Genomic DNA, 22,193 nt, shown 5'->3' on the forward strand with positions numbered 1-22,193 from the left:
ACATACATATCCTTTTTTTATAATATATTTCCCTTCATTACTTTCCAACCCCACCACCCCTTCCCTAATTGGAACTGCATTGTTGGTTAAGGGCTTGTAAGTAAGCATTTCACAGTAAGGTCTACATCTGTAGTATTCGGCGCATGTGACAAATAAAATTTCATTCGGATTTGATTTGAGATCCTGACTGGTTTTCTGATCCACGCCCCTACCTTTTTTTAAGGTATCTGTGATGCATATCTTTATTCCCAGTCATGTGAAATCCCTAGATTCGGGCCTAATGCATTTATTTAAATTGACTGATTTCCTTATATGAACTGTAACTCAGTAAAATATTTGAAATTGGTGCATTTTATATTTATATTTTTGTTCATTATATTTTAACACTGTTAGACCAAAGTGGTATTAGCGGGCTGGCTTAGGACCATGCGGATGCCTTAGAGCAGGCTTGAAAGCTGTTTGCTTGGCTAGCTGGCTTTAGGACTACGGAGAATGGATCGAATAGCTGCAGTGAACAGTGCGACTTCCCTCTCATGGCCGTGATCCACAATACCATGATAATTCAGCTTGCCACGCTAGCTTCGCCCTCATTTGGGTGCTAGCAAACATGCTAGGTAGTGCTAGGTATCAACAGCCAATCCAGTAGTGGCTGGAAGCTATACTGAGCTTTGATTGGTCAATCACGCCTCGATATCGCAGAGTATTTGCATAAAGTTAAACTTTCCCCACCCTGTTCACGCTCCCTCGCCCATGCATGCTCGCATCGCCCAATAATCCATCTGTCCACTTTGCTCTCCTCTGTGGAAAATTAATGGGGCTTCTGTTGTTTCATCACACCCATCGTGGATAGTGGATTCGGGCTGTCAGTTGAACGAAGGGCAGAGGTGGAAGATGGCTAGGTTTAAAAAAATATTATAATTATAAAGTAATTATCAGCAAATTCAGTGCTAGTTGAAAAAGACAAGTAAAGTTTTTTTGTTAATTATTGTTTAATTTATTTAAATAGATTAGGGCAGACAAAAATTACAATTTGAAACAGTTATTCAATACATCACAGTTTAAGCCAATTTTCAACACTATTTGTGATACAATTTGCTGATTTCCCATTGCCACTCATGAACGGTTCTTGGTCCCCCCTTGGCCCCCCAATGAAACGCCCCAGCAACTGGACCTAAAAAAACATAAACAAACAAACAAAACATGGCATACAGTATACCTGCCAGAAACGACAGAATCTCCACAAATTCTGATTACTACAATAATTATTCTAGCACCAGCATCATTGGAGGTGTGGGCTGTGTAAAGACATTGTGTACAGTCACATACAGTAGCCTATTTTACAGTTCATATGAATGATTAAGCGTCTGCTTGTGATTCGACATATGCCTGACTGGTGATAAAACATGCCACCATTATTTTTAAAACATGCCACCATTTATTTGTATTTTATTATTTTCCAATGTGATTTCATTAAAGATAACAAGTATCAGTGTTTCTTAGGAAGTTGTTGTTGTGATTCCATCTAAAGTAGTACAAATGTACTATTAATTCCATGAACAGGACAGTATACAGAATGGTGAAGAGGAGATGACTGATTTCTGTCTAGCAGGAGTCAGTGTAGGATAGACCATCAGTTGAAAGTGTAGGGGGGAGATGACATCAGGCCCTAGTGTAAGTTCTGACTCCGTTCCAAAGATAAATTTGATTCTGTTCTGTAAATGACAAAGGTTACATTAAGGTTACAATCTTTGTGTGAAACTGATACAGCCCCTAAACACATATTTAAACAGCAACCATCAAATTCAAGTAAATATATAGGCTACACAGCTTCTCCAACATGGTTTCATCATGTCAAGGCCTCAGCCAGCCAGTTTATTCATAAATTCTGACCAGTACACTCTTTTTATTTTCAAATTGCTTCACTTAAATGGAATTAAAAGTAGTTTCCTGTTCTTTTTCTATATTGTTTTACATCAAATAGACAGATACCTCCTAAATTGAAAATTTACAGGAAAAAATTACAGGAATGTATCTTTAAAACATCAAAACAAATTATCTTTCCCATGGCAAAATGTGTAGAATTGCTCGGACCTGGGCAAGGGGGTGATGGTGCAATGCTATCTCCACTCATTTGAGGCAATCGTCTCCGTATTGTGTAGACCCAAACATGGATTGTTTGCACTAGTGGAGGGCATACACTGCATATAGCACAGTGGTCTGCTACCATCTTGAGGATATTTGACATAACACATCTTATGAGAACCAAAGCAGTTCTCATGTCTTACCATGAGTTGTAAGATATGAAAGCCTTACAATCCAATCTCCATGATCACACTGTTGCACAAATCTGATACTTACACGGCCTTGTTCCGCATGTGGTTGTTGTACTCCACGGTAGGTGGATTGTTCTCTTCATCCTCAGGTAACTGGTGGCAGAAATCATCATCATCATAGAAACATTTTTATTAGAGCTTCCAACAGCATGTAAAAGAAGAGTTAATCATAGTTTCCACTGCCATATCCTTCCTCAGCCACTTCAAACCAAAGACCATTTAGACATAACAATATCAACCCTCCTTGGACTGGATACAAGTTAATAACTAAACACTGGTATTGACCATTCCATGTAGGACGTGACAGTATGAGGGAAACACTGTTTTTTAGTTGACAGGGGTGACAAAAACATACACTTCCCTTTAACAATGACACAAATCAATAAAAATAAAAGGAGTAAAATATTACTGAAAAAAAAGAAATCACCTTCAGAAAAATAGCTCCAAAATGGCTTCACTGTCTTCATGCTAGTTAGACTAATGGTTTAGTTCAGTATCTCACCTCCCAGTAGATCTCATCATCAAAGCAGTTGTTATCAGGAGCATCCCCCCAGATAGGTAACCTCAGGATACAGCCTGGGGACAAACACAACATCCTCATCTCACCAACATTGAGTACATGTAGCAATTATTCAAATACACCACCACAGCCAAAAAATACTACAATACCACAATAACTTGGCAGCTATCTTGTAACCTCTTCTCATGAAAACATGCATGCAAACACAGACACACTCAACCTAATCGGGACACCATTAAGTTGTGTCCAACTCTCACCAACAATGATTCCTCCTCCGATTCCAAAGCAGAGGGCAACACAGAGCCCTGCTGCCTGGTGTCCTCCCTGCCGGGTCGGCACCATGTCTTTCCATTCCCCCGTAAAGTCAAACGTGTTTATCAACCTATTTAAAAAACAAGATTGTTACTCTACATCAGTAAGTCAAAGGAAAATATCACATTTGGAAGCGGCAACAACTGAGCAGACTTTCTTTTTATTGCCGCAGTATTCTTGTTGCCCAGCTGCTGTGCCACTACTACATGTGCATAATAATGACATTAGATGAGTTCATCACGTTAAAGCTGCCAATTAGGCCTAAAACTGGTGCAGATTGAAATAATAACAGGCCATTGGTTGGGCATACGGTTGTAACCTGTGAACTCACCCCTCCTTGCCATAGACCCCTTCACTGGCGGCTGCAGCAGTGATGGCGCCCACGATGCCCCCTATGACCCCAGGCATGGCGTGGAGGTTGTGGATGCCACACGTGTCATGGATCTTCAGATACTTCTCCATGAACGGCTGAGGGGACAGAGACACATAGCTAGCTACATGCCCACTAATCAAATAGGAGTCGCCTAGTCATAAGCAACTTACTTGTCACTACTGTACTAGCCTTCACTGCATTCAGTAAGCACATTTTGTGAAATGTTGCAGATCGAAAACTCATGAATAAAACTGATGTGACTCCATATTCTACATTACCGTGATATAAATATAGCCAAGGGTGGAGATTATGCCACAGCAGAACCCTACGATCAGAGACCCATAAGGCATTAGCATGAACTCTGCTGCCGTTCCCACGGCAACGCCCCCGGCCAGCGTGGAATTCTGGATGTGAACCTGAAACACAGGAACAAAAGAGTTGGCCAATAGCTTGAGTGGAGATACAGTACATGATAAAAAGTTAGTGGGTATGACCATAGGAGTTGGCAGGACAGCACAATCAGATCTTGGACCAGGCTAATATATCTAATGCACATCATGTGTGTCCATTACATTACCATGTCCAGCTTGCCGGTCTTCTGGGAGAGACTGGAGATGGCTATGGTGGTGAGGACAGTGGCGGCCAGGGACAGGTATGTGTTTATGGCCGCTCGGTGCTGCCCATCCCCGTGGTCCGAGATGGCCGAGTTAAAACTAGGCCAGAACATCCACAGGAACAGGGTTCCTATGGGGCAGGAATGGATCCATGGTAGTACAGTTTCATCAATACGAGTATGGCAATTGTGAAAAGTGTCAACCATTGTGGCTCAGCCTCACCGATCATGGCAAAGATGTCGGATTGGTAGACAGAGCCAATCCGATGCTTGCTCTGGTCCAGGTTGGGCCGGTACAGCATCCACGAGATGGACAGACCATAATAAGCCCCGAATGTGTGGATCACCATGGAGCCACCAGCATCCCTGGCCTGTAACGTAGAATGATATACAGTAAACCAGCCACCTTATTCGTATGTACACTGAACAAAAATATAAATGCAACATGTAAAGTGTTGGTCCCATGTTTCATAAGCTGAAATAAAAGATCCTAGAAAATGTTCATGGTCACAAAAAGCGTATTTATCTCAGATTTTGTGCACAAATTTGTTTAGATCCCTGTTAGTGAGCATTTTTCCTTTGCCAAGATAATCCATCCACCTGACAGGTGTGGCACATCAAAAATCTAATTAAACAGCATGATCATTACACAGGTGCACCATTCCTGCAGTTAGCATGACTGCAGGAATGTCCACCAGTGCTGTTGCCAGACATTGGGTGACGATGTCAGCGTTGTGAACAGAGTGCCCCATGGTGGCAGTGGGGTTATGGTATGGACAGGCATAAGCTATGGACAATGAACACAATTACATTTTATCGATGCCAATTTGAATGCACAGAGATACCGTGACGAGATCCCGAGGCCCATTGTCGTGCCATTCATCTGCCGCCATCACCTCATGTTTCAGCATGATAATGCACTGCCCCATATCACAAGGATCTGTACACAATTTCTGGAAGCTGAAAAGGTCCCAGTTCTTCCATGCCCTACATACTCAACAGACATGTCACCCATTGAGCATGTTTGGGATGCTCTGGATCGACGTGTACGACAGCGTGTTCCAGTTCCCACCAATATCCAGCAACTTCGCACAGCCATTAAAGAGGAGTGGGACAACATTCCACAGGCCACAATCAATAGCCTGATGAACTCTATGCAAAGGAGATGCATCCCACTGCACGAGGCAAATGATAGTCACACCAGATACTGACTGGTTTTCTGATCCACACCCCTACTTAATTACGCCGCCAGGGACTCAAATCCTGCAGTGCCAGACGTGTCCCCCTGCTTAAGCCAGTACATGTCCAGGCCCGTCTGAAGTTTGCTAGAGTGCATTTGGATGATCCAGAAGAGGATTGGGAGAATGTCATATTTTTAAGGTATCTGTGACCAACAGATGCATATCTGTATTCACGATCCATAGATTAGGGCCTAATGAATTTATTTCAATTGACTGATTTCCTTATATGAACTGTAACTCAATAAAATCTTTGAAATTGTTGCATATTGCATTTATATTTTTGTTCAGTATAGATATCTGCATCTATTCCATAAAATCTTATTGTAAAGGTAAATGCATTCTATCAATCAAACAAGCACGTACCATGACACAGCATCACTGTGGGCCATTCTTGAGAACCATGTTTGCAGGTTTTATGCAAGACTTAATATTAAAGCCTTTATTATTTACTAAAGACTTACATGTATGAGGCTGAGGATGATATACTCCTCCACAGCATACAGAGTGACTCCGAACAGCGTCATCACCATCAGCTGGACTGGGCTCACCTTGCCTAGCACCGCCCCGTACGCTATCAGGCAGCTGGCTACACAGAAGTCTGCATTGATCATGCTGAGAAGGACAGAACCAGGGTAGGATTAGAATGTATACTGGGTCGGTGTCAGCCTGGTACCAGATACGTTTGTGCTGTCTTTTGTCAATTGGTCATTGACTACATTTATATGTGCACAGTGTTCCGGATAGTAGCTAATTTCCCGCTTAAGGGATTATTTGGGATAAGCTGTTAACATGCACCTTTGATATCCCGCTCACGAGTATCCCTGTATCCAGAAATAAACAGAATATTCCTAATTTCAGTGCATATGGGCTAAATCGAATAGTATCTGAAATCTGGACACTGACTGTAGGCCTATAACCTCTCACATGTAGCCTAATATAATATTAACTCCTGCAGAATTATGCATTTAAAGTATGCAACAATTATTAATTTTGTCTTGGGAACAGGAGTGGTGAAATATGATTTATTTCTTTCAAGAATCTCTTGAGAAAATGCAAATGCACATGTAACGTGTTAATCTTTGTCACTGTTATGCAAGCAGACAGTCTTTCAACCACATAAAATATGCACCCAGTCTTATCAGAAACGTGTTTTAGAGTTTTCTCAGCTTTTAATTTCCTTAAAACCGGTTAAACTGATGACATTTGGACATTTTGCATGGGAACAATCTTTCCAATCTTTCTCCCCGGTCCCTAAACGAAACACAACTTTACCAGTGTTAATTAACTTGATTACTAATGCATTCCTTCTATCAATGTAAGACATTATTCTGGTGGAGCACTACTTTATTTAGTCTTCTAGGCAACAAGTTATGACAGAAGAGAAGCTGCATGTATCTAACTGTAGTTGACAAATGGCCTAAATTAAAATATGGCCTACCAAATGTTGGAAATTATAAGCAGAAACGTATCTAAATTAGGGGTGAAAGTAGCCTGAGCCAGTAGGCTATATGGTCCAGTACGGAGTATCAGCAAAATACATTATTATGGAAATATTATGGTGGATCGAACTGCGCAGGTATAGCGCACTTTTTAAAGTGATTAGTTTGACAATCAGATGAAAACATCATGACACAACACGCATTACATGCTAAACTGAGCCTTCACAGACCACGGAAAACAACATTAAAGGGGATAAAGTGTTGACATGCCAGTGTATCCTGTCTAAGATCAGCATATACCAGGCATCTTATCCGGGTTTCTCATAACCGGGATACAAGCCTTTTCTGGTTATTGTAAACAGGATATGATGTTTATATGCATCAACTCAAAAACATAATAATACAGTATCCCAAATAATAACGGGATATTGGTGTGTCTATGTTCTAAAAGTGTAGCATGCCCATATCATTGTCCCTAGAAAATGGTCACAGAAAATAATGACAATGACTTCATCCTCAAAGGCCAATAGTTGAATAATAATTTAAGAACCTTGTTATTAAAAGGCCCTTCCAACATTATGATATAGTATATTGACTTGGTCAATTTGTATCCTTCAGTAGTTTGTTACAAATAAAACCACACACAAAATACAGAGCTGCGTCCCGTCTATGCACAGTATTTCTATGATCTCACATAACCATAACTCTGTTTACCTCACAACACTGATTTAATTGACATCCTACTTTACAGTGGGGAAAAAAAGTATTTAGTCAGCCACCAATTGTGCAAGTTCTCCCACTTAAAAAGATGAGAGAGGCCTGTAATTTTCATAATGGGTACACGTCAACTATGACAGACAAAATGAGAAGAAAAAAAATCAGAAAATCACATTGTAGGATTTTTATGAATTTATTTGCAAATGATGGTGGAAAATAAGTATTTGGTCAATAACAAAAGTTTTTCAATACTTTGTTATATACCCTTTGTTGGCAATGACACAGGTCAAACGTTTTCTGTAAGTCTTCACAAGGTTTTCACACACTGTTGCTGGTATTTTGGCCCATTCCTCCATGCAGATCTCCTCTAGAGCAGTGATGTTTTGGGGCTGTCGCTGGGCAACACGGACTTTCAACTCCCTCCAAAGATTTTCTATGGGGTTGAGATCTGGAGACTGGCTAGGCCACTCCAGGACCATGAAATGCTTCTTACGAAGCCACTCCTTCGTTGCCCGGGCGGTGTGTTTGGGATCATTGTCATGCTGAAAGACCCAGCCACGTTTCATCTTCAATGCCCTTGCTGATGGAAGGAGGTTTTCACTCAAAATCTCACGATACATGGCCCCATTCATTCTTTCCTTTACACGGATCAGTCGTCCTGGTCCCTTTGCAGAAAAACAGCCCCAAAGCATGATGTTTCCACCCCCATGCTTCACAGTAGGTATGGTGTTCTTTGGATGCAACTCAGCATTCTTTGTCCTCCAAACACGACGAGTTGAGTTTTTACCAAAAAGTTCTATTTTGGTTTCATCTGACCATATGACATTCTCCCAATCCTCTTCTGGATCATCCAAATGCACTCTAGCAAACTTCAGACGGGCCTGGACATGTACTGGCTTAAGCAGGGGGACACGTCTGGCACTGCAGGATTTGAGTCCCTGGCGGCGTAGTGTGTTACTGATGGTAGGCTTTGTTACTTTGGTCCCAGCTCTCTGCAGGTCATTCACTAGGTCCCCCCGTGTGGTTCTGGGATTTTTGCTCACCGTTCTTGTGATCATTTTGACCCCACGGGGTGAGATCTTGCGTGGAGCACCAGATCGAGGGAGATTATCAGTGGTCTTGTATGTCTTCCATTTCCTAATAATTGCTCCCACAGTTGATTTCTTCAAACCAAGCTGCTTACCTATTGCAGATTCAGTCTTCCCAGCCTGGTGCAGGTCTACACTTTTGTTTCTGGTGTCCTTTGACAGCTCTTTGGTCTTGGCCATATTGGAGTTTGGAGTGTGACTGTTTGAGGTTGTGGACAGGTGTCTTTTATACTGATAACAAGTTCAAACAGGTGCCATTAATACAGGTAACGAGTGGAGGACAGAGGAGCCTCTTAAAGAAGAAGTTACAGGTCTGTGAGAGCCAGAAATCTTGCTTGTTTGTAGGTGACCAAATACTTATTTTCCACCATAATTTGCAAATAAATTCATAAAAAATCCTACAATGTGATTTTCTGGAGAAAGAAAATCTCAATTTGTCTGTCATAGTTGACGTGTACCTATGCTGAAAATTACAGGCCTCTCTCATCTTTTTAAGTGGTGGCTGACAAAATACTTTTTTTCCCCACTGTATATTGGGCCCTTCTGCTAGGATACCAAACTGCTATTATGGTATTTACATTTACATTTATGTCATTTAGCAGACGCTCATATCCAGAGCGACTTACAAATTGGTGCATTCACCTTATAGCTAGTGGGATAACCACTTTACAATATGTTAATTTTTTATTTTTGTATTTATTTTTTATTTTGGGGGGGTGGGGTAAGGGGGGGGGTAGAAGGATGACTTTATCCTATCCCAGGTATTCCTTAAAGAGGTGGGGTTTCAAGTGTCTCCGGAAGGTGGTGAGTGACTCCGCCGTCCTGGCGTCGTGAGGGAGCTTGTTCCCTCCCTATTAGCGTACACATACAAACACGTACACACACATTTGCTTACAATCACACACGTCACACAGACATGCACACACACGTATCATCTGTTTATACAATACTTCAGCAGTATCATAAATGTGTGATTACATGTAGTGCTGTGTTTTTGTTTGCCCTCCCATTAGTGTCCACAGACAGTAAATCTCACAAGACAAGAGGATCAACAGTAACAGGTGATACATATGAGGGATTTTCACATGCAGACCGGTTCCTCAACTTGCGTCACGATAGGCTCTCTCTGGCACTCCCACCATGCATGCATGCAGGATTCATTTCCATCCACACATGTTCTTCTATAGATTGATTTCAATGATGTAGGTATATGTTCTGCATGACTGACTCATTCACATAGGACTCATTCATAAGGTTATACATAATACAGTGGGGAGAACAAGTATTTGATACACAGCCGATTTTGCAGGTTTTCCTACTTACAAAGCATGTAGAGGTCTGTAATTTTTTACTTCAACTGTGAGAGACGGAATCTAAAACAAAAATCCAGAAATTCACATTGTATGATTTTTAAGTAATTAATTTGCATTTTATTGCATGACATATGTATTTGATCACCTACCAACCAGTAAGAATTCTGGCTCTCACAGACCTGTTCGTTTTTCTTTAAGAAGCCCTCCTGTTCTCCACTCATTACCTGTATTAACTGCACCTGTTTGAACTCGTTACCTGCATAAAAGACACCTGTCCACACACTCAATTAAACAGACTCCAACCTCTCCACAATGGCCAAGACCAAAGAGCTGTGTAAGGACATCAGGGATAAAATTGTAGACCTGCACAAGGCTGGGATGGGCTACAGGACAATTGGCAAGCAGCTTGGTGAGAAGGGAACAACTGTTGGCGCAATTATTAGACAATGGAAGAAGTTCAAGATGACGGTCAATCACCCTCGGTCTGGGGCTCCATGCAAGATCTCACCTCGTGGGGCATCAATGATCATGAGAAAGGTGAGGGATAAGCCCAGAACTACACGGCAGGACCTGGTCAATGACCTGAAGAGAGCTGGGACCACAGTCTCAAAGAAAACCATTAGTAACACACTACACCGCCATGGATTAAAATCCTGCAGCGCACGCAAGGTCCCCCTTCTCATGTCCAGGCCCGTCTGAAGTTTGCCAATGACCATCTGGATGATCCAGAGGAGGAATGGGAGAAGGTCATGTGGTCTGATGAGACAAAAATAGAGCTTTTTGGTCTAAACTCCACTCGCCGTGTTTGGAGGAAGAAGAAGGATGAGTACAACCCTAAGAACACCATCCCAACTGTGAAGAATGGAGGTGGAAACATCATTCTTTGGGGATGCTTTTCTGCAAAGGGGACAGGACGACTGCACCGTATTGAGGGGAGGATGGATGGGGCCATGTATCGCGAGATCTTGGCCAACAACCTCCTTCCCTCAGTAAGAGCATTGAAGATGGGTCGTGGCTGGGTTTTCCAGCATGACAACGACCTGAAACACACAGCCAGGGCAACTAAGGAGTGGCTCCGTAAGAAGCATCTCAAGGTCCTGGAGTGGCCTAGCCAGTCTCCAGACCTGAACCCAATAGAAAATATTTGGAGGGAGCTGAAAGTCCGTATTGCCCAGCGACAGCCCGAAACCTGAAGGATCTGGAGAAGGTCTGTATGGAGGAGTGGGCCAAAATCCCTGCTGCAGTGTGTGCAAACCTGGTCAAGACCTACAGGAAACGTATGATCTCTGTAATTGCAAACAAAGGTTTCTGTACCAAATATTAAGTTCTGCTTTTCTGATGTATCAAATACTTATGTCATGCAATAAAATGCAAATGAATTACTTAAAAATCATACAATGTGATTTTCTGGATTTTTGTTTTAGATTCCGTCTCTCACAGTTGAAGTGTACCTATGATAAAAATTACAGACCTCTACATGCTTTGTAAGTAGGAAAACCTGCAAAATCGGCAGTGTATCAAATACTTGTTCTCCCCACTGTATGTAAAGAATGTGTTCCGGGATTCTTTCAATGGCATTGAGGAGTACACCATATCAGTCACTGGCTTCATCAATAAGTGCATCGATGATGTCGTCCCCACAGTGACCGTACATACATACCCCAACCAGAAGCCATGGATTACAGGCAACATCCGCACTGAGCTAAAGGGTAGAGCTGCCGCTTTCAAGGAGCGGGACTCTAACCCGGACGCTTATAAGAAATCCCGCTATGCCCTCCGACGAACCATCAAACAGGCAAAGAGTCAATACAGGACTAAGATTGAATCGTACTACACCGGCTCCGACACTCGTCGGATGTGGCTTGCAAACTATTACTGACTACAAAGGGAAGCACAGCCGCGAGCTGCCCAGTGACACGAGCCTACCAGACGAGCTAAATCACTTCTATGCTCGCTTCGAGGCAAGCAACACTGAAGCATGCATGAGAGTATCAGCTGTTCCTTTTTTATTTGTTACTTATCTATTTTTTACTTAACACTTTTTTTCTTAAAACTGCATTGTTGGTTAAGGGCTTGTAAGTAACCATTTCACTGGAAGGTCTACACATGTTGTATTCGGCGCATGTGGCAAATAAAATTTGCCACAATTTGCCTCTGTTGCTCAATTGGTAGAGCATGGTGCTTGTAACGCCAGGGTAGTGCGTTCGATCCCCGGGACCACCCATACGTAAAAAATGTATGCACACATGACTGTAAGTCGCTTTGGATAAAAGCGTCTGCTAAATGGCATATTATTATATTATTATTTGATCTGTCCTAATTATAGTCAGTGAATGGTCAGCCAGAAGGGCTCTATACTGTCACATCCTGGCCTTAGTTATCTTTGTTTCATTTATATTTTAGTTAGGTCAGGGTGTGACATGGTGAAGTATGTGTTTTGGTTTGTCTAGGGGTTTGTAAGTTTATGGGGTAGTGTCTTGTCTAGGTGTTTGTATGTTGATGGCTGCCTAGATTGGTTCTCAATTGGAGACAGCTGTGGTTTATTGTCTCTAATTGGGAGCCATATTTAAGGCAGCCATGGGCATCATATGTTTGTGGGTAATTGTCTATGTTGAACGTTTGTTGCTTGTCTGTGCACTTACGTTATTTAGCTTCACGGTCGTTTGTTGTTTTGTAAGTTTTGGATAGTGTTCGGTTTCGTGTTTTTCTCTCTTCCAATATAAAGAGATGTATTTTGCAAACGCTGCGCCTTGGTCCGCTTCCTTGGACGATCGTGACAGAATTACCCACCACCAAAGGACCAAGCAGCGGGTTCAGGAATCGGCAGCCTGGATGTGGGAGCAGCGTCGGAGGGACGAGAGGCACCCCCAATAATTTTTTAGGGGGGGGCACAGGGCATGGACGACGGGGCTGACGGAGGCAGAGAAGGGGCGAATTCAAAAGGCCACCAGGTTACGGGGGCTACTGGTCAAAGTAGGGAAAGGAGGTTTGGAGGCACGGCGAGAGGTACTGGGGTGTGTTGCCAGTCCGGTCCGGCCCGTTCCAGTTCCCGGGGTAGAGCCAGTGGTGTGTGTCCCCAGTACGGTCCGGCCTGGTACGGCCCCTCGCACCAAATGGACGGTGCGCGTCTCCAGCCCGGTCCGACCTGTTCCTGCCTCTCGCACAAGGCCTACGGTGTGCTTCGCCAGCCCAGCCCGGCCTGTTCCTGCTCCCCGCACTAGCCCTGAGATGCGTGTCCTCAGCCCGGGACCACCAGTTCCGGCACCACGCACTAGGCCTTATGTGCGTCCCCAGGGTCCAGCATGCCCTGTTCCTGCTCCCCGCACTAGCCCTGAGATGCGTGTCCTCAGCCCGGGACCACCAGTTCCGGCACCACGCACTAGGCCTTATGTGCGTCCCCAGGGTCCAGCATGCCCTGTTCCTTCTCCCCGCACTAGACCTGAGATGCGTGTCCTCAGCCCGGTACCTCCAGTTCCGGCACCACGCACTAGGCCTTATGTGCGTCTCGGCCGGCCAGAGTCTGCCGTCTGCCTAACGGCGCCTGCACTGCCCGTCTGTACTGAGCCTGCTAAGCCGCCCGTCTGCCATGAGCCTTTAGAGCCGTCCGCCAGACAGGAGCCGCTAGAGCCTTCCGCCAGACAGGATCAGCCAGAGCCTTCCGCCAGACAGGATCAGCCAGAGCCTTCCGCCAGACAGGATCAGCCAGAGCGTTCAGCCAGCCATGAGCAGCCAGATCCGTCGGCCAGCCATGAGCAGCCAGATCCGTCAGCCAGCCATGAGCAGCCAGATCCGTCAGCCAGCCATGAGCAGCCAGATCCGTCAGCCAGCCATGAGCCGTCCAGCCAGGATCCGCCAGAGCCGTCCAGCCAGGATCCGCCAGAGCCGTCCAGCCAGGATCCGCCATTGAGTCCGGTGCTGCCCCTTAGTCCGGTGCTGCCCCTTAGTCCGGTGCTGCCCCTTATCCTGGTGCTGCCCCTTATCCTGGTGCTGCCCCTTAGTCCGGTGCTGCCCCTTAGTCCGGTGCTGCCTCTTAGTCCGGTGCTGCCCCTTAATCCAGGTGGGTTAAGTTGGAGGGTGGTCATTTGGAGGAGGCTACGTAAGCGGGTAGTGACTATGGTGGGGTGGGGACCACGACCAGTGCCAGAGCCGCCACCGTGGACAGACGCCCACCCAGACCCTCCCCTAGACTTTATGCTGGTGCGCCCGGAGTTCGCACCTTAAGGGGGGGGTTATGTCACATCCTGGCCTTAGTTATCTTTGTTTCATTTATATTTTAGTTAGGTCAGGGTGTGACATGGTGAAGTATGTGTTTTGGTTTGTCTAGGGGTTTGTAAGTTTATGGGGTAGTGTCTTGTCTAGGTGTTTGTATGTTGATGGCTGCCTAGATTGGTTCTCAATTGGAGACAGCTGTGGTTTATTGTCTCTAATTGGGAGCCATATTTAAGGCAGCCATGGGCATCATATGTTTGTGGGTAATTGTCTATGTTGAACGTTTGTTGCTTGTCTGTGCACTTATGTTATTTAGCTTCACGGTCGTTTGTTGTTTTGTAAGTTTTGGATAGTGTTCGGTTTCGTGTTTTTCTCTCTTCCAATATAAAGAGATGTATTTTGCAAACGCTGCGCCTTGGTCCTCCTCTATGCTTGACGATCGTGACATATACATTGTTGGATGGGGTGAGTTTGTTTATGTTATTTACATTACAATGTAAAGTGCTTTGAGTCCTAGTGAAAATCCTTTTATAAATCCATACAATATTCACTATCGTCTTTCCAGGTGACCACGGTGGTGAAAGGAGGGGATGCTTTAACTAGGACTATATAACTTTTTTTAAACCCACATCACTTTCACCTATCAAATACGACACCAGCATATTCACTGATCTCATTAGTCACAAAAGACAGAAGATCCAAGGGAACAAGTTTAACGCTGTTAGACCAAAACCGATGGACTCTAACCTCTCCACGCCGATCTTGATCTTGCCGTCCATGGGGTCCAGAGAGTGGAACCAGCCCTGCATCAGAAGTGCCCACTGAAGGCCGAAGCCGGCGATGAGGAAGTTGAAGCCCACAGCACCGAAACTGTAGCGCTTCAGGAAGGTCATGAGGAAACCGAAGCCCACAAAGATCATCACATGGACATCCTGGAAACCTGGGGGAGAAAGAGGGCGAGGGGTAGTGGGTGGGGGGAGAGGTAGGGAAGGGTAAAAGGTGCAGATAAATACTGTTAGGGAAATGAGAGGGTCAGTTGGAGTCAGTTCCATATTACTCCAAGTTCTACCAAGGCAATGAACTTGACATGAAAATGACTTTGATGTGTTTTTGATCAAACATAGCTATCCATCCCCTGTGGAAACTATATAGCAAAATGTCTGATGAGTAACTTTACACTCTCATATGATTTCCCTTCTTCAGCTCCTGATTAAATGTAGTGCAACAAGACCACTCATGGTCTGAAAAGTTCTCTACTTTTGATATATTTAAACAAACATTATTGATATCACCATGGTCACAACCATAAGCTGTCAACGCCATCTCCTTCATAGAGTAAGATAGAATAAGATTTTTGGTTCAAATATGTTCATTTCAATTAGGTTTTAGAGTCATAAAGCAACTGAGGAAAAACAAAATTATGTAGTATACCACTTGAATAAAAAAGAAAAAGATGCATTTGTCAACTCTATAAAACATACACTCCGTCAGATTTTTGTCTAATGTCAACTCCGTCAGAGTGCTGAAAGATCGGGTAGAATGGTTGTGTTCATTCTTGGGGACAGTTAAATGAATAATTTTCCATGTTTTACAAATGTTTGTATTGAACCTTTATTTTTAGAGACAAGAATATGTCTGTTTTGAGTATCTATTGTTGTCAACTCCATCAGTGGATGGTCAACTCTGTCACTGATTGCTAACCCCCTTAAGATCGATTTTTATATTCAAAAGAAAATGTTAATCATTGTCCTGCAATATATGCTTAAACTATTGAAGTATTTGCTGTACTAGACATAAAGGATCACATTTGCTTAATAAATCTTGTTCTACGGTGGGGAAAAAAAGTATTTTGTCAGCCACCAATTGTGCAAGTTCTCCCACTTAAAAAGACGAGAGAGGCCTGTAATTTTCATCATAGGTACACGTCAACTATGACAGACAAAATGAGAAATAAAAATCCAGAAAATCACATTGTAGGATTTTTAATGAATTTATTTGCAAATGATGGTGGAAAATAAGTATTTGGTCAATAACAAAAGTTTCTCAATACTTTGTTATATACCCTTTGTTGGCAATGACACAGGTCAAACGTTTTCTGTAAGTCTTCACAAGGTTTTCACACACTGTTGCTGGTATTTTGGCCTATTCCTGCATGCAGATCTCTTCTAGAGCAGTGATGTTATGGGGCTGTCACTGGGTAACACGGACTTTCAACTCCCTCCAAAGATTTTCTATGGGGTTGTGATCTGGAGACTGGCTAGGCCACTCCAGGACCTTGAAATGCTTCTTACGAAGCCACTCCTTCGTTGCCCGGGCGGTGTGTTTGGGATCATTGTCATGCTGAAAGACCCAGCCACGTTTCATCTTCAATGCCCTTGCTGATGGAAGGAGGTTTTCACTCAAAATCTCACGATACATGGCCCCATTCATTCTTTCCTTTACACGGATCAGTCGTCCTGGTCCCTTTGCAGAAGGACAGCCCCAAAGCATGATGTTTCCACCCCCATGCTTCACAGTAGGTATGGTGTTCTTTGGATGCAACTCAGCATTCTTTGTCCTCCAAACACGACGAGTTGAGTTTTTACCAAAAAGTTATATTTTGGTTTCATCTGACCATATGACATTCTCCCAATCATCTTCTGGATCATCCAAATGCACTCTATCAAACTTCAGATGGGCCTGAACATGTACTGGCTTAAGCAGGGGGACACGTCTGGCACTGCAGGATTTGAGTCCCTGGCGGCGTAGTGTGTTACTGATGGTAGGCTTTGTTACTTTGGTCCCAGCTCTCTGCAGGTCATTCACTAGGTCCCCCCGTGTGGTTCTGGGATTTTTGCTCACCGTTCTTGTGATTATTTTGACCCCACAGGGTGAGATCTTGCGTGGAGCCCCAGATCAAGGGAGATTATCAGTGGTCTTGTATGTCTTCCATTTCCTAATAATTGCTCCCACAGTTGATTTCTTCAAACCAAGCTGCTTACCTATTGCAGATTCAGTCTTCCCAGCCTGGTGCAGGTTTACAATTTTGTTTCTGGTGTCCTTTGACAGCTCTTTGGTCTTGGCCATAGTGGAGTTTGGAGTGTGACTGTTTGAGGTTGTGGACAGGTGTCTTTTATACTGATAACAAGTTCAAACAGGTGCCATTAATACAGGTAACGAGTGGAGGACAGAGGATCCTCTTAAAGAAGAAGTTACAGGTCTGTGAGAGCCAGAAATCTTGCTTGTTTGTAGGTGACAAATACTTATTTTCCACCATAATTTGCAAATAAATTCATTAAAAATCCTACAATGTGATTTTCTGGAGAAAAAAATTCTCAATTTGTCTGTCATAGTTGACGTGTACCTATGATGAAAATTACAGGCCTCTCTCATCTTTTTAAGTGGGAGAACTTGCACAATTGGTGGCTGACTAAATACTTTTTTTCCCCACTGTATGTTCTCAATCTAGAAAAGCATGCCAAAATGCTAATTAAATTAGCCTTGGAGCAATGAAACAAAACAAAAATATTTTTGAATAATCTAATGTTAGAATGAAACAATTAAGGCCTTTAACCACTTGTTGGACAATAAATATAACAATGAAATTCCTCTGACAGAGTTGACATAAATGCAGTGACAGTAGGTGCATTTTATTAAAAAAGGTTTTAAATTAGGAGGTAATTCCTTTACATGGTGTGATAGCTGATACTTTGATCTATATGAATATATATTTCAAATGTTATTATTAAGAATAATATTTCTGAAAGAAAAGTTGGGATTGTCCCGTCTTTCAAGAATCCCTGTTTCACAACATGGCGTGTGAGAGAGTGAGGGTGAACTGGGGGATAGTGGAAAGGTAGAGAGTGAAAATTATGCAAACATGGTTCAAGGACATCTCTGTGTTACTAACTGTGTACAGTAGATACCTACAGTATACATAAATAACCGCATAGATACCGATAGTATGAGTAGAAAGCTGTTGACATGGAAGTTTTGGGTTCTGTCCATGCTGGAAGCCCCATATTTACAGTGTGTACATCCAACCATGCAATATCCTTGAGGGCTCAACTAGAACGTACCATACCGAAACTCAAGATCAAGTTTCTTGAGATACCCACATGACAGTTCTACAATGTTCAAAATGAAAAACATGAGCATTCTCAAGGGCATAGACACAATATACAGACTAAGACATAGAAGGTGATGTACAGAGGCCAATATAAACATATACAGTGGGGGAAAAAGTATTTAGTCAGCCACCAATTGTGCAAGTTCTCCCACTTAAAAAGATGAGAGAGGCCTGTAATTTTCATCATAGGTACACGTCAACTATGACAGACAAATTGAGAGAAAAAAAATCCAGAAAATCACATTGTAGGATTTTTAATGAATTTATTTGCAAATTATGGTGGAAAATAAGTATTTGGTCACCTACAAACAAGCAAGATTTCTGGCTCTCACAGACCTGTAACTTCTTCTTTAAGAGGCTCCAGTGTGTGAAAACCTTGTGAAGACGTACAGAAAACGTTTGACCTGTGTCATTGCCAACAAAGGGTATATAACAAAGTATTGAGAAACTTTTGTTATTGACCAAATACTTATTTGCCACCATAATTTGCAAATAAATTCATTAAAAATCCTACAATGTGATTTTCTGGATTTTATTTTCTCATTTTGTCTGTCATAGTTGACGTGTACCTATGATGAAAATTACAGGCCTCTCTCATCTTTTTAAGTGGGAGAACTTGCACAATTGGTGGCTGACCTCCCTCTGCAACTGGATCCTGGACTTCCTGACGGGCCGCCCCCAGGTGGTAAGGGTAGGTAACAACACATCTGCCACACTGATCCTCAACACGGGGGCCCCTCAGGGGTGCGTGCTCAGTCCCCTCCTGTACTCTCTGTTCACCCATGACTGCATGGCCAGGCACGACTCCAACACCATCATTAAGTTTACCGACGACACAACAGTGGTAGGCCTGATCACCGACAACGATGAGACAGCCTATAGGGAGGAGGTCAGAGACCTGGCCGTGTGGTGCCAGGACAACAACCTCTCCCTCAACGTGACCAAGACAAAGGAGATGATTGTGGACTACTGGGAAAAAAAGAGGACTGAGCACGCCCCCATTCTCATCGACGGGGCTGTAGTGGAACAGGTTGAGAGCTTCAAGTTCCTTGGTGTCCACATCACCAACGAACTATCATGGTCCAAACACACCAAGACAGTCGTGAAGAGGGCACGACAAAGCCTATTCCCCCTCAGGAGACTGAAAAGATTTGGCATGGGTCCTCAGATCCTCAAAACATTCTACAGCTGCACCATCGAGAGCATCCTGACTGGTTGCATCACCGCCTGGTATGGCAACTGCTTGGCCTCCGACCGCAAGGCACTACAGAGGGTAGTGCGTACGGCCCAGTACATCACTGGGGCCAAGCTTCCTGCCATCCAGGACCTCTATACCAGGCGGTGTCAGAGGAAGGCCCTCAAAATTGTCAAAGACTCCAGCCACCCTAGTCATAGACTGTTCTCTCTGCTACCGCACGGCAAGCGGTACCGGAGTGCCAAGTCTAGGTCCAAAAGACTTCTCAACAGCTTCTACCCCCAAGCCATAAGACTCCTGAACAGCTAATCATGGCTACCCGGACTATTTGCACTGCCCCCCCACCCCATCCTTTTTACGCTGCTGCTACTCTGTTAATTATTTATGCATAGTCACTTTAACTCTACCCACATGTACATATTACCTCAACTACCTCAACTAGCCGGTGCCCCCGCACATTGACTCTGCAACGGTACCCCGCTGTATATATATAGCCTCCCTACTGTTATTTTATTTTACTTCTGCTCTTTTTTTTCTCAACACTTTTTTTTAGTTGTTGTTTTATTTTTACTTTTTTTGTTAAAAATAAATGCACTGTTGGTTAAGGGCTGTAAGTAAGCATTTCACTGTAATGTCTGCACCTGTTGTATTCGGCGCATGTGACCAATAAAATTTGATTTGATTTGATTTGACTAAATACTTTTTTTCCCCCACTGTATGTATAAATAATGTACAGGTTAAAAGGGATGCAAAACATTACTGTGAACTTACTGGTAGACGCAAATACTTAATTTTACATTTTTTACAATAAAACAAATTGTCACTAACTTCGAAATTCATCATCCTTTGAAAGTCATCAAAATCATCATATGGCCCCAAGAAATGACTCTTGGCTACATCCACAGGATGAATAAATACTAGCATCAACCTGCCAGTATAATTTTCAAGATGAGCAGCCATGAATGTCTGATGCATTCCAGAGGACAATATGTCGCATTCGCACTGTGAAACATCATAGTTACTCCAAAAAAAAGGTACACACAACAGCCTAATATACTACCACAGATGTAGGATCTTAATTTAAAGCAGTTTACTACAGCAGGAAAATAATCCTGCAGCAACAGGAAAGGTGAATTATGTGGATTATAATTAAATTGACATTTATGTGGTGGTTGATACATTCTTCGTAAGGAAAAATCTAGTCAAAGTTCTATGTGGAAATTACAAGCTTCAGGTGGTTTAGCAGTTAGAGCGGTGGGCTAGTAACCGAAAGGTTGCTGGCTCAAATACCTGAGCCGACAAGGTGAAAAATCAATGTGTACTTGAGCAAGGCATTTAACCCTAATTTGCTCCAGGGGCGCTGTACTACTATGGCTGACCCTGTAAACAACACATTTCACTGCACCTTTCTGGTGTATGTGACAATAAAACATCAATTTTTTTTTCAAATACAGTACAAGTTTTAAATTTCCTGCATTGCAGGAAAGTTCCCCTGCAACAGGGTGATCAAATTAAGATCCTATATCTGTACATGTTACCCACTCTTATATCACATCAGGTTAACAAATACTGCATCTATTTGTACCAGACAAACAATATGGCCCTTGAAGAAAACTCCCTGCCTAGTTCAGATTGTCCCCATACTGACTTCAGAGATCAAATGACCTACTCCTCGATCTCATGCTTGATTGGACAATAGACTGTGAGAGCAAAATCATTTATAACCTGACATCCAACACTCTATAAGAAATGGTCATGCGATAGGACTGACACTCACACCACAGGTAGCTGCTGTACTGAGCTAAATTCAACCACACCCTCATAATTCTATAACAGGTGAAATAAGATTCTATACTAATTGAACTGAAGCTAAACAAGACACACACACGCGTGCACAGGCAACACACACAGGCAACACACACATTCACAGCCTTGATGTTTATGATTAATCTTGTAATTCTCGCCAGATGATGATATAGATTATATAAGCATCAGGGAGTCTGCAGATGCACCTGTTGGGAGAGGGTGGGGGTATGAAGAACTTGAGGAAGGAGGGACAAAGCCCACTGGGAATATACTGTACACCTGTGTATATGTGGCATATCTTTGAAAGTTAGTACGACATTCCTGGAAAATAGGCCTATTATAATCTATATTTTTCACAACTATTACATGACATGTTCTTGCTGAACAAAAGTTTAATTTAATCATTTTATGCAATGTTCAACTATAATGTTCAAGTACGCATATGGAATTGCAAAGCATTCGCGCTCATAGGCCTATGCGTTTAATAATTTTCTTAATATGACAATAAAAAGTGATCATTTGTGGATCAACGTTTCTGAATAAAACAACCAAATTGGCAAAGATTTGTTTAGAATATATAGGATTATTTTATTTCACAAATGTTTGGTTGGTGAAATAAAATCGAAATAATAAACCAATTTAAAAAGAAAACATAAATCAAAATTAAAAAGCAGCAGAGCAGGTCATTTTGGGTCACTTACTTGGATATCTGAAATAGAAGTCGTTCTCAATGTTACTGGATATGTTGTCAGATTTTTTATGCTCTATCCAATGTGCGTCAGATTCCTTGTTATAACGGATAAAAATGCCGAATAAGATGATCATGGCAATTTGCCATACGAAACACACTGCTGGAAGACTAATTCGGACATTTGTGTTTTTCGGCCGGTCACAGCATTGCCTGAAGCTTTGTATACAACCCATTG

The 22,193-nt window shown here is 42.9% G+C and overlaps 1 protein-coding gene across 1 annotated transcript; it reads right to left on the reverse strand.

The window, feature by feature from the left end:
* Positions 1–977: 977 nt before the first annotated feature.
* On the reverse strand, positions 978–22,191 carry LOC311135035 (ammonium transporter Rh type C 1-like; the record flags this gene model as incomplete). The annotated part of the gene is made up of 11 exons (XM_084168894.1): positions 978–1,712; positions 2,359–2,426; positions 2,836–2,909; positions 3,111–3,235; positions 3,497–3,633; positions 3,817–3,954; positions 4,116–4,282; positions 4,375–4,522; positions 5,854–6,004; positions 14,906–15,098; positions 21,969–22,191. The coding sequence occupies 11 exons, from the start codon at positions 22,189–22,191 to the stop codon at positions 1,667–1,669; spliced, it is 1,470 nt and encodes a 489-aa protein (XP_084025020.1). The 3' UTR covers positions 978–1,666.
* Positions 22,192–22,193: the final 2 nt, after the last annotated feature.

Source organism: Coregonus lavaretus (assembly GCF_964263955.1).
Source record: "Coregonus lavaretus genome assembly, chromosome: 9".
NCBI classification, from domain to species: domain Eukaryota; kingdom Metazoa; phylum Chordata; class Actinopteri; order Salmoniformes; family Salmonidae; genus Coregonus; species Coregonus lavaretus.